This window comes from Drosophila biarmipes, chromosome 3R (genome assembly GCF_025231255.1).
Source record: "Drosophila biarmipes strain raj3 chromosome 3R, RU_DBia_V1.1, whole genome shotgun sequence".
NCBI classification, from domain to species: domain Eukaryota; kingdom Metazoa; phylum Arthropoda; class Insecta; order Diptera; family Drosophilidae; genus Drosophila; species Drosophila biarmipes.
Genome location: NC_066616.1, coordinates 9,183,029 through 9,194,575, shown reverse-complemented (window position 1 = coordinate 9,194,575; position 11,547 = coordinate 9,183,029). Strand labels below are relative to the sequence as shown.

Sequence of the window (11,547 nt, the reverse complement as noted above, 5' to 3'; positions counted from 1 at the left end):
ACATTTTTCACAGTTCGTCGTCGCCTTCGATTCGGTCGCACTTGCTTTTTTCGACTTGCACAGTACACCACGGCGAGGAATTAGAAGTTGGGAATCATGGCCAGCCAGACGCAGGGAATCCAGCAGTTGCTCGCTGCCGAGAAAAAGGCAGCCGAGAAGGTCGCCGAGGCCCGCAAACGTGAGTTTTCCATTTGCCAAAAGGCATTTTCACTCCAATTGGAGAAACGGCAGGGCGAAAAGTAACTGGGCTTTTTCACCACCCTCCGCCTCCATAATCGCCGTTGTGTGTGGGTCACATGATGTGGTGGAAAAAGTAAATACAAGTCGAACTTCCGTAACTCGAAATTCCTCCCAGAAGAGCTACCTATGTAACCTATAATTAGGGGATGTAGAGCCCTCGAATACAGGGTTTAACGATTCTATAAGACATATTTTGTGTGAGAGTTGGGGAGCGAAGTTACGGAAGGACGACTGCGTGTGCTAGACGTTAGATCTCGAGTTCCACTGACTTATCCCCTGGATTTCTGGGCCATCCCCTAGGCAAGGCAAGGAGGTTGAAGCAGGCCAAGGACGAGGCCACCGAGGAGATCGAGAAGTTCCGTCAGGAGCGCGAGCGGGCCTTCAAGGAGTTCGAGGCCAAGGTGAGTTGGCTGTGGCATAGGGCCGCCCTGTGTGGCACGATCTGACCCGTAATCCCCCATTCCAGCACATGGGCAGCCGCGAGGGCGTGGCAGCCAAGATCGATGCGGATACCCGCGTCAAGCTGGCCGACATGGACCGGGCCATCCAGACCCGCAAGGAACCCGTCATCCAGGAGATCCTGCAGTACGTGTACAACATCTCGCCCGAGGTGCACAAGAACTACAACCACAAGTAGACTGGTGGCCCCTCCGAGCCGCCCCTTGTGCTGTAAATTCAGTGTCCACGTTCAACTCTAATCCGTAATTTAGACCCGTAATAATAGTGGTTACATCTTACTGAAAACACTGCTGTATTATTATTCCATACATTAAAGTGAAAATTCGTTGTTGTTCCATGTAAAGACGGCGAAAATCTTAGTTCGTCTCCCCTCCGCTCGGGATTGTATTATCTTTGTTTTGTGTTTTGCCCAATACACGTTGTTGTTTAATCCGAAAGTCATGTGTTTCAATTGTTTTCCTGATTTTGGCCAGCACAGATTTTCTCTATCTCCGGGTAGTCAGCTGCTTCGTGTGATAAGCTTTTTGATGGCTGGGTTCCATCGCTTTACAACACTGAAGCCAACGATACTCACGAACGGGACTACTATTGAAGAAAATATTTAATATAGTTACTCAAAGGTAAACAGATATATCTGATATAATACTATATTATGTATAGATACCTATTACGATCCTGAAGAAGTAATAACTTTCCTTGTGTAACCTTTATTTAGAGCAAAAAGATAAGGATAAGTGGCGAAATATCACATTGATTTTAAGCAACAGTACATGATTATTAATTAAGATATAATAGGATTTTCCAAAGTATACCTTGAAAATGTAAGTTAATAAAATCATGTGATTAATTTGAGGAGTTATCAGACCATCCAACCTTTAAATTACGCGCCCAAATAACGATACATCGTCACGAACCCATTGGTAAACCCCCACCACTTGAGAATTTTAGTAGTAAGCCACAGTACATTGGCGAAAACGGTTTTCTGCTCCCGTTTCTCGAGCTAATCGACGGAAATTCATTGATAATTGCAAAACAGAACGGCGGGTGCGAAGTGCAATAGCTACTTGTGATATTAGATAGTAGTTCTCCAAGATGAAAGTTGATTGTTCGAACCTCGTCCAAAATTTTGGCAACTAACCCACACAGATGCAGGTGCCTTGTGAAAGCAGCAAGAAGAGCAGAAAGGAGAGCCATTCAGCCATATGGGCTAAATTTAAAACCTGCTCTCTGACAAGATGCTAAATTTAGGCAGTGCCAAGGTGTCCGCTCTGGAGGAGGCCGCCTCGCCGCCCCCCTTCTCCAAGGACGAGAGCTTCCAGCTGCTGGAGCGGAGTCCGCCCGCCGCCGCGCTGGAACCCCCCTTCACCACCCCGCTGGCACCCTTCGACATGGAGCTGATGAGGCGCCACAATCTCCACGAGCGGCTGAAGGGAAAGGACAGTTTTTGGGGGGGACGGGATCCGGGGCCCGGATCGCAGAGATTCGTGGACCAGGAGAAGCTGTCAGCATCGCGTGAATCACTCGGCACCGCCGATAGGAGGGCCGGGCTTGCAGAGAGGTAAGCTTGGCTTTCGAAAGCACCGAAGAGCGGGAAACCCCATTCGGACCTTTGGGCCGGGGAAGTGCCCATTAAAGATAATTGCAGTGTCCGCTCTTTGTTGTCGTTGTTCTGTAATTGAGTTCGCTATTGTAGGGAATACAGGGTGTCCAGGGGTGTTATTGGTAATGGATTTTCGTATATCATTGTTATTGATTTTTCGATGATATAAGAACATTAATACATTATAAAAACTTATTTTTCATTAAAATATTTTCTTATATTTTAATATAATGTTTTGAACTATATTTCTATGATCTATTTTACCATTATTTTGTTTGGATGGATGTTAGAAAACCTCAGTTACTATGGTCAAGATTTTAAAAATATGGTAGTACCATTTTTTCAATTTTGGATTTTTAATTGGAGTGAATTTATTTAAAGCTTATACAATTATACTTTAATTGATTTAAATACAAAATAAAATAAAATCTATTAATTATTTGGAACCCCATTTCGAGGACCCTGTAGTTCCTATCTCCTGGCATAAACACTTAGCTGAAAAAGTACATTTGCTCAGACACATGAAGTGCGATTCTGTGTGCTCACCCAATATTTGGTTTGATTGTTCATATTCTTCTAATGATTTAGATGAGGCGTGATTTCAGTAGTTCTAGTGACTCACGGAAGGTGAGTCCCCTGCCCACGGGCCATATGCCATTTATCAAGCGCTGTGAGTGCTCCATAGAAAATAGAGTAATTTCATACTGAGATAATTAGTGCCCGTACTTAATATTTATTATCATGAATAAGGGAAATTCCTTTCCCCAAGTGGGAAATGGGAAATAAATACTCTGCTCTCAATGAGACGAGCACACAGAGATAATCTTTTATTTACATTTCGACTTGGCAGTGTGCGGCTGCTCGAGTATAATGCACTTGACATCTGGAAGATCGGTCGGTGTCCGGGGCTGGGGTAACATGTGCTCAAAGCTCCCCCGGAGAGGGCCTCTCCGCCAGAAACAGCTGACTTGTGGGGCTACACCGTGTGCTGTAGGTAACCCCGGGGGATGGGGTCCGGAATCCCCACCCGGCAAGTGCTCAGCTGGCTGCTCCCGCGCCTCAGTCTGTTGTCGCTGCTGCTGCGCGCTGGTCGCCTCTCGCCGCTCTCCAAGCCCATTGGTTGGTTGCCATGGCCAACGTCCGCGGACTCTAGTTTAGTGTTTACGAAATATTCGCTGGGACAAGAGGGGGAAGTTGCGACCAAGAATTTTCCGCGCTAAATGTGATTGAATCTGCTGGTGGGTCACGGACCGAAGACAGGGCCATCACCTCTGAGGGAAACGGGTTTTCGCCATGTTTCCCGCTGTATGGCAGCGTTAATCATCGTTTCGGGAGAAATCCAAGGCAGTATCAGTATCTTCTTTATCTGTGTGGTGTATCGCGCATCGTTTTTGTGTACTCGAGTATTGCGATCTGACCGGATGAATAAGCCTTGGATGCACATAAAGCCTTATGATCGGTGGCATTTTAGCACGAACGTCTCAATTATATAAGCAGCTTTCTGCCACCTTTCGCCGTTGCAGAAATATAGCCGAAAAACAAACGCCACACATGTTTAATAAACTAATGACGCTCTCTCTCTTGGCCTTGATTAAGTCAAATGCCGAAAATTTCAACGTGTGGGCCTAGACAATAAAGGCCGCCTGCTAACGAATGGTTTTGTGTGTTCGTTTTAATAATATTTTCCATCAAAGTTGAAGTTAGTTATGAGTTGTGCCAAGGCCGAAAGAGTGTAAAAATGTTTGGACAAACAAACGTACGAAAGAGAACGTGGCTATAATAAGAGATTTATTCAAACTTCCTAAACTTTAATCGGTTGCTCTAAGCAACCACTTTGTTTCCTAAGGCATCATTTTGGCATATTGTAGAATAGAGATTTATTTATGGATTAAAACCTAAACTACCTGTAATAAGTCTGTCAGACTTACAAAATGCATTAAGAAAGTGTAATAAATGGGTTTATAATAAAATCTCATTTTACAAGTATGAAGCTGTCGTGCTGCAGATAAGGGAATCATTGCACTTCATAGGTCCAAAGTCAGATTCGTCAGTATTCGATTTGTGTTGTATACTCGTACTCGTATTACATATTTCTAACTTGCTTACTAATTTAATACAAATGATATTTCTAATATGCAATTTGAATCACAAAGCTTACTCATTTCCTAGTGCTTCAAAGATAAAGTATTCGAAATCTATTAAAGCAGTGAATCATTAGAAATCGCATCACATGAAAGTGCTTTTTAGCACACAAATATCAAATGTATGTAACAAACACATTGTTTGTAGAAGTTTATAGCTCATTTTCAGCGTAGAGCGAACCACTGCCCTGAGACTCAAGTAATTTAAGTTGAAGAAACCCCGAACATGTGCTGAGATTTGCAGCTTCCAATAAATAGACTGCGTAAACACCTAATTGCTGGGATAAACAGAGCAAATGCTAAGTGAGGTCATCTTGTGCGTTGCCTTCGCCCTCTTAAATGTCCCATTAAAGGGGGTGGCTCGTCAAATTCCAGTAGCTTTGGCCCTCCCAGGAGTGACCTAAATACGCTGTTGGGGTTTTGATGGGTAGTGCGTCCCATTAGGAGCTTTCCGCACGACAGGAGTCGCCGCCTCGGGAATTCAACGTGGTTTGCTCTCGTTAACTGGCTTCAAACTGTTTCCCATTAACTTTACCAACTGAAAGTAATGACCTCCGATTGTGTTTCAGGATTTGAAGAACCTATGTGTACGCCAGAGAAATTTGTTCTATTAATGGGAGATTTTTGAAAATGTATGCTCTAAATTAGCTCTCGCCGTTTCCTGTTGCGCTTTATTATACAATATTTGATAGCATCCATGACTCATTTTGTAGAAATTCAAAATATACCGCATAATTTCCTGATGCGTAATATGTTTATCATATTCGAGTTTAGCAGTACATCATTAGAATTAGCATTAAAAAAAATGATGTATACCCTAGTATTTCACCCTTAACTTTATCTAACTTGGTAAATACCGTAGTTAACCTTATCTACCACTGCCCATTCCCAGCAACGCCTCCACGCTTCAACTGCCAGACGCCGCCGAGCCGCGGGCCAATGGCAAACAGCCCACTGGGGACAGGACCAACCCATCGCATCCAGCTGCTCCCCTCCTGCCAATGACTGATCCGGAGTTTGTGAAGGGCAACGGAAGCGGCGTCTACGATGATCGCGAGTGCAGCTGTCCGAGGGAGTTCTACCAGCGGGCCGAGGTCAACTCCTCGCTGTTCTTCGAGGACTGCATCCGGTCCATTGACTTCGTCCTGGCCTACAGGATCTGTGCCCACGAGCCCACGGAGCTGGAGAACACGGAAAAGCGTCGTGTCTTCGAGGCGAATCTCATCAGCCAGGGTCTGGAGGTCGAGGCCACCCAAAAGGACCAGATATGGTTTGTCAAGGTGAGTTGTTCTATGTACTGTAAAGGTTACAATAATTAACACTTCATATTTCCAGATCCATGCTCCTTTGGAGGTCCTGCGGCGGTATGCCGAGATACTAAAGCTGCGCATGCCCATGAAAGAAGTGAGTCCTCTATGAAGTTTTTGTCACAGTCTGAAATCCAAATTCTAACATACTTTTGGGCCCGTTCGAAAATTGTGTTTGCTATAGACTTCTCAGAAACACTTTTTATTTATACCTACACTTTATGTAATTTTAAATTGTTTTTATTTTTTATTATTTTAGTGTTTATGCCATTTGCGTATAAATGAAAGATCGAATCGCCTGCGAAATGCGGCCCAATACCTGTCCAATAAGGTTGGCCAAAGCGTTGAAGTTAAACCAGTTAAATATTTTATTATTAATCCCCTGAAAATAATATAAAGTTATCATTTTTCGTTTAGCTTCTGCTGTGAGTTGTTTATAATCGAACTAAATCCCCAGCCTAACCTTGATAGTATTCAAAAAGATGCAATGTAGAACAAGCCAGCTTGAATGTTATTACTTAGATATTCTGATTGAAAATCTCTTGACTCTATCTTAAGTGGTTTGTAACTCTTTCAGATTCCAGGCATGTCCGTGGTTAATCGGTCCACCAAGAGCGTGTTTTCTAGTCTCAAAACTGTTTTCCAATTCTTCCTGCGCAACATCTATGTGGACGAGGAAATTTTTCCCAAGAGAGCGCATCGATTCACCGCCATTTACAGTCGAGATAAGGAGTATCTGTAAGTCCAAGCGAATATTAATTTAAATTTGAGTAAATACTAATCCTTTCTTTTATATGCTGGCAGTTTCGACATTCGACAGGACTGCTTCTTTACCACCGCCGTCCGTTCCCGCATCGTTGAGTTCATCCTAGATCGCCAGCGATTTCCTGCCAAGAACCAACATGACATGGCCTTCGGCATAGAACGACTTATCGCCGAGGGCGTATACTCCGCTGCCTATCCCCTCCACGATGTGAGTCCCATATAAAGTCTGGATTGTTTTATAATATTAAGTGATGTACTTGTTTTCTTGACACAGGGTGAAATAACGGAGACGGGTACCATGAGAGCCCTGCTTTACAAGCATTGGGCTTCAGTGCCAAAATGGTATCGCTATCAACCCTTAGACGACATCAAGGAATACTTTGGTGTTAAAATTGGTAGGCTAAAACAAACTTAAATTTAATAAGGAGAATCTAATGATGTGTTGCCACCTTTAATAGGTCTGTACTTCGCCTGGCTGGGCTACTACACCTACATGTTGCTGCTGGCCTCGATAGTGGGGCTGATTTGCTTCCTATACTCCTGGTTCTCTCTCAAGAACTATGTGCCTGTGTAAGTGCTCGTAATGGTTCTTTCGTCGAAAGAAATCTAATAAATTGCTGTATTTTCCAGAAAAGACATCTGTCAGGGTGGCAATACGAATATTACAATGTGTCCCCTCTGTGATTGGTGCAACTTCTGGGACCTGAAGGAAACCTGCAACTATGCCAAAGTCACCTATCTCATTGACAATCCCAGCACCGTGTTCTTCGCTGTTTTCATGTCCTTTTGGGCCACCCTGTTCCTGGAGCTGTGGAAGCGCTACTCCGCCGAGATAACCCATCGCTGGGATCTGACGGGGTTCGATGTGCACGAAGAGCACCCGAGGCCGCAGTACTTGGCCCGCTTGGAGCACATACCGCCCACGAGGGTGGATTATGTGACCAACATAAAGGAGCCCACGGTTCCGTTTTGGCGCATGAAGCTCCCCGCCACTGTGTTCAGTTTTTCCGTGGTGCTACTTCTAATTGCCCTGGCATTTGTGGCTCTTTTGGCTGTGGTTGTATACCGAATGTCCACGCTGGCGGCCCTTAAAGTGGGTGCTAATCCTATGACCACCTCAAGTGCCATTGTCCTGGCCACCGCATCGGCAGCCTTTGTGAACTTGTGCCTGCTTTACATACTTAACTATGTAGGTGACTTTCAAATTTATTCAAACATTTCTTGTTGATTGAAGTATTCTTCTTAGATGTACAACCACTTGGCTGAGTACCTTACTGAGTTGGAAATGTGGCGCACACAAACCCAGTTCGATGACTCGCTGACCCTTAAAATTTATCTGCTGCAGTTCGTCAACTACTATGCCTCCATTTTCTACATAGCCTTTTTTAAGGGAAAATTCGTGGGCCATCCGGGAGAGTATAATAAAATATTTGACTACCGCCAGGAGGAGGTAAGGCTTAAGATTAAAGGAAGATTTACTTTAAATTTATTAAAAATGTTCCGAATGTTGTAGTGCTCCTCAGGCGGCTGTTTGACAGAGCTGTGCATCCAGCTGGCCATCATAATGGTGGGCAAGCAGGCCTTCAACACGATTCTAGAGGTTTATCTGCCCATGTTCTGGCGCAAGGTTTTGGCCATTCAGGTTGGTTTGTCGCGACTGTTTAACAACACCCCGAATCCCGACAAGACGAAGGGCGAACGCTGGATGCGGGACTTCAAGCTGCTGGACTGGGGTGCCCGCGGCCTGTTTCCCGAGTACTTGGAGATGGTCTTGCAGTACGGTTTTGTGACCATATTCGTGGCCGCTTTTCCGCTGGCGCCATTCTTTGCCCTGCTCAATAACATCCTGGAAATGCGACTGGACGCCAAGAAACTTCTGACCCACCACAAGCGACCAGTGTCGCAGCGGGTTCGAGATATAGGTGTGTGGTATCGGATACTGGATTGCATAGGCAAGCTGAGCGTGATCACAAATGTGAGTATTCAGCGCATCAAAGGATCTTAAAATGTTATATTTTCCCAAACCACTAGGGATTCATCATTGCCTTCACCTCTGATATGATCCCCCGTTTGGTGTATCGGCATTATGTCAACAAGCCTGGCACTCTGGACGGTTACCTTAATTTCACCCTATCAGAGTTCAGGGTCGCCGATTCAGCCACCTTGTATAGCTTGGCTGGCGATAACTCTAACATAACAACGTGCAGGTGAGTAATTTATATTACAATTATTAGATAAAATTCATAACTCTTTGCTTTACTCATAAACAGATATACCGATTTCCGATTACCACCGTCATCTCCTGAAAAGTATACACTGAGCAGCATGTTCTACATCATCTTGGCTTGTAGATTGGGTTTCGTTGTGGTCTTTGAGGTGAGTAATCATTTTTGGTTTCCAAATATAATTTTATTCACTTATTGCAACACATATATTCCTTGACCAGGGGTTTCATTTAAATCTTTAAGTATATACCAAGATTCCAAGTAGTTTCAGGCGCTGAATGTGTGAGGACTCTGGGGAATGACTTCCATGTTCTCACTGGGCGCAGACTTTAGCTTTCGATAGAGGGCAAGGATGCCATACGAAAATAGAGCGTTTAGTACTGAAATATATTTTTAAAGTTAGTAAATCCTCTTACTACCAGTCCAGGTTGGCTCACCTAAAAATATTCCAAAGATAAGGCTTCTCGCTATCCGACGATCCACTGCGGCATCAAGCTCATCAATTCTGAGCTCCAGACTCACAAAAATGCCCGTTTCCATGGCCATTGAAAGCCCAGCATTGATCAACCAGGGAGCAATACAAACGAGTCGTTTCTAGGAATATTAAATTTATAGAATTTCAAGTAATGCTTTTTATTTAAAAATGAAAAACTCTTCACCTGTTTGATGCCGTCGACAAGAAGGCAGGCTACCATTAAATTTATCAATGCCTTTACCCAAATTATGAACGTTGCTGTCATGTAGAAGACCTGGGAAAACTCGCGTACCCACAGATAATTCACTGAAAAATGTATTTAGGATAATACTGTTGTTAGGGTAATAGTTAGGAAGTTACCTAATGTGGAAAAGAAGGTTCCAATGGGAGACAAAGCTACTTCGGCATCCTGTTCCCACATTTCAATATCCATAAAATCGAAGTACAGGTAGTAGCTTGAAGGTACTAGTACGCTGAGGGCAATCAATAGGTCCAAACAGGCTATGCTGAGGCCCACCGATGACAGACTTAGAAACTCAAAGTACTTCATTGCTAGCACTTATTTTGTTTAATTTGTTTATTGTATATTTTAAACTTTTTTGTTAAATATGATTTTTGAAGTCCTGAATTCGTTGTAACAATTTAGTATCCTTAAGTTTGTGTTTTTTTATTTTTAAATTGTATCCTTTTCTATCCCTTTTTGTAATTTTGAAAGTTTTTGTTTTAACGCGACCGTTTTGCTCGAGGTGTTCACAGCTACTAAATAAAGTTCTTGGCTCTATGTAGAACTAGGGCTAATTATTCATTTAGTTTTCGCTTTGTTCATTTTACTTACCTTACACTCGCTTTCCTTTATGCTGCAGAAATCCAAAGTCCATTGGGCTACGTGTTGCATGTGTTGCATGTTGCTGTGCCGGTTTTTGTTTTAAGGGGTTTCTTTTCGAATAGAACTAGACCAATTTGTTCTCAATTCCCCCTATATTAGGGTTGAGGCTAGCACCTGTCTAAGCTGTCTTTAGCCTATTGCATTTACTTGGCTGGAAAGTTGTCATTTCGAAGGTTTCGTTTGACCCCAAATTGGCTAGGAGGAAAAATATTGTAAATCAGGGGCATGGGGTGATGAAATGTTGTGCATAAATTAGCTGGAAAGATTACCTTAACATTGATTGTTCACATTTCTGCTTTCAGAACTTTGTGGCTCTGGTGATGATTCTGGTGCGTTGGTGCATTCCAGACATGAGCGTGGAACTGCGGGACCAAATCCGACGCGAAATCTATGTGACCAATGAGATAATCATCGATCAGGAGGCCCACCGGGCTCGATTCGGTTTGTTTGAGATTTTTTACTTATATTTGACCTATATAATATGTAATTTTTTATTTTCCAGAGCGAGCTCAGCGAAACAGTTCGGTGCTTCAGACGCCAGTGGACCCGGAAATGGATGCTGCCTCCGTTCAAGAGCCGAATGCAAAGTTCATTAACATTGAAAAGCTCCTCACTGAAAATCTCACCCAGATCGAAATGGATGCCATTATACACGGCGAAAACCCAATCACAGGCATCTCCGGTGCTGATTGTTTAGAGGAAGTGCACAAAAAACTCAGTGACTAAGCTAAGAGCGCGCTTAAAGTGATTCAGTTTGTTATGGATGTTCCTCTTAGTAGCTTAACTATCCCTAAGTTATGACACTTTTATTGACATTTAATTATGCAATTGGTTTGCAACGTGGTTACAAGCTTTACTCAATGCTTCATTTGTTATGTAAAAACAAAGTGATTTATATCTAGGCTATCTTTTTTTATGATTACATGCAAATGAAAATGATTATCAGTGGCTCAGACTTATTTTAATGTGGCACAGCTGGTGTCAATCTAAGAGCACAATTAGCATACTTTCAATAACTATTGAACATTGTGAAGTGAAGAAAGAAATCTCCATAGGACAAATCTCACTCATGTTATAAAACTCAGGCTCTCAAGTGACTCATACATGAACATTTATTTTAGATAGTGTAACATATACACATGTGTATTTATTGCATTCATTGAATGGTATATTGATGTTGATATAATGAAATCTCTATTTAATGTTGATATTAATAATAAACATGTAGTCAAATATTGGTGTACATACGTTTGAATGTTGTTTGAATATGATAAGATTGAATATTTTAGGGTTCTTGAAATGAGATGTTGGTTTAAGGTTCATGTTAGAATAGCAAGGAATGATATGATAAGGTTTAATATTTTTATGGTAATCGTTAGAAGAACAAGGTAGCATTATGAATATAGGATTTATAAAAAGAGATACTTTAATAATTCTGTAGATACTTCT

At 42.6% G+C, this 11,547-nt stretch overlaps 3 protein-coding genes across 7 annotated transcripts; 2 read left to right on the top strand and 1 right to left on the bottom strand.

Moving 5' to 3' along the window:
* The first annotated feature begins 3 nt into the window (after positions 1–3).
* LOC108031082 (V-type proton ATPase subunit G) lies at positions 4–1,136 on the top strand. Its single transcript, XM_017104288.3, has 3 exons — positions 4–178; positions 541–641; positions 707–1,136. Exons 1-3 carry the CDS (start codon positions 97–99, stop codon positions 875–877), a joined length of 354 nt encoding a protein of 117 aa, XP_016959777.1. The 5' UTR covers positions 4–96; the 3' UTR covers positions 878–1,136.
* Positions 1,137–1,658: 522 nt separating this feature from the next.
* On the top strand, positions 1,659–11,345 carry LOC108031867 (anoctamin-1). Of its 5 annotated transcripts, none has more exons than XM_017105623.3 (15): positions 1,659–2,257; positions 5,333–5,720; positions 5,776–5,844; positions 6,007–6,078; positions 6,325–6,485; positions 6,552–6,720; positions 6,787–6,907; positions 6,971–7,082; positions 7,143–7,701; positions 7,759–7,962; positions 8,026–8,487; positions 8,544–8,719; positions 8,783–8,888; positions 10,401–10,539; positions 10,601–11,345. In XM_017105623.3, the coding sequence occupies exons 1-15, from the start codon at positions 1,935–1,937 to the stop codon at positions 10,822–10,824; spliced, it is 3,285 nt and encodes a 1,094-aa protein (XP_016961112.1). In that variant the 5' UTR covers positions 1,659–1,934; the 3' UTR covers positions 10,825–11,345. The 5 variants fall into 5 exon arrangements, with proteins under 5 accessions (XP_016961112.1, XP_043950384.1, XP_016961113.1 ...); XM_044094449.2 differs by having other exon boundaries at positions 6,007–6,105; XM_044094459.2 differs by lacking the exon at positions 1,659–2,257 and adding an exon at positions 3,375–3,418 and having other exon boundaries at positions 6,007–6,105.
* On the bottom strand, positions 8,900–9,982 carry LOC108031868 (uncharacterized). Its single transcript, XM_017105627.2, has 4 exons — positions 9,573–9,982; positions 9,397–9,518; positions 9,175–9,331; positions 8,900–9,117 (listed from the first exon to the last, which is right to left on the bottom strand). Exons 1-4 carry the CDS (start codon positions 9,760–9,762, stop codon positions 9,005–9,007), a joined length of 582 nt encoding a protein of 193 aa, XP_016961116.1. The 5' UTR covers positions 9,763–9,982; the 3' UTR covers positions 8,900–9,004.
* Positions 11,346–11,547: the final 202 nt, after the last annotated feature.

Bases quoted from the DNA above. Each gene is read 5' to 3' on its own strand.
- LOC108031082 (XM_017104288.3), top strand. From the start codon at position 97: ATGGCCAGCCAGACGCAGGGAATCCAGCAGTTGCTCGCTGCCGAGAAA. The intron at 179-540 runs GTGAGTTTTCCA...GCCATCCCCTAG, and splicing joins GGTCGCCGAGGCCCGCAAAC to GCAAGGCAAGGAGGTTGAAG. The intron at 642-706 runs GTGAGTTGGCTG...CCCCCATTCCAG, and splicing joins TCAAGGAGTTCGAGGCCAAG to CACATGGGCAGCCGCGAGGG.
- LOC108031867 (XM_044094449.2), top strand. From the start codon at position 1,935: ATGCTAAATTTAGGCAGTGCCAAGGTGTCCGCTCTGGAGGAGGCCGCC. The intron at 2,258-5,332 runs GTAAGCTTGGCT...GCCCATTCCCAG, and splicing joins AGGGCCGGGCTTGCAGAGAG to CAACGCCTCCACGCTTCAAC. The intron at 7,963-8,025 runs GTAAGGCTTAAG...CGAATGTTGTAG, and splicing joins TTGACTACCGCCAGGAGGAG to TGCTCCTCAGGCGGCTGTTT.
- LOC108031868 (XM_017105627.2), bottom strand. From the start codon at position 9,762: ATGAAGTACTTTGAGTTTCTAAGTCTGTCATCGGTGGGCCTCAGCATA. The intron at 9,519-9,572 runs GTAACTTCCTAA...TACATTTTTCAG, and splicing joins AACCTTCTTTTCCACATTAG to TGAATTATCTGTGGGTACGC. The intron at 9,332-9,396 runs GTGAAGAGTTTT...TAATATTCCTAG, and splicing joins TTGTCGACGGCATCAAACAG to AAACGACTCGTTTGTATTGC.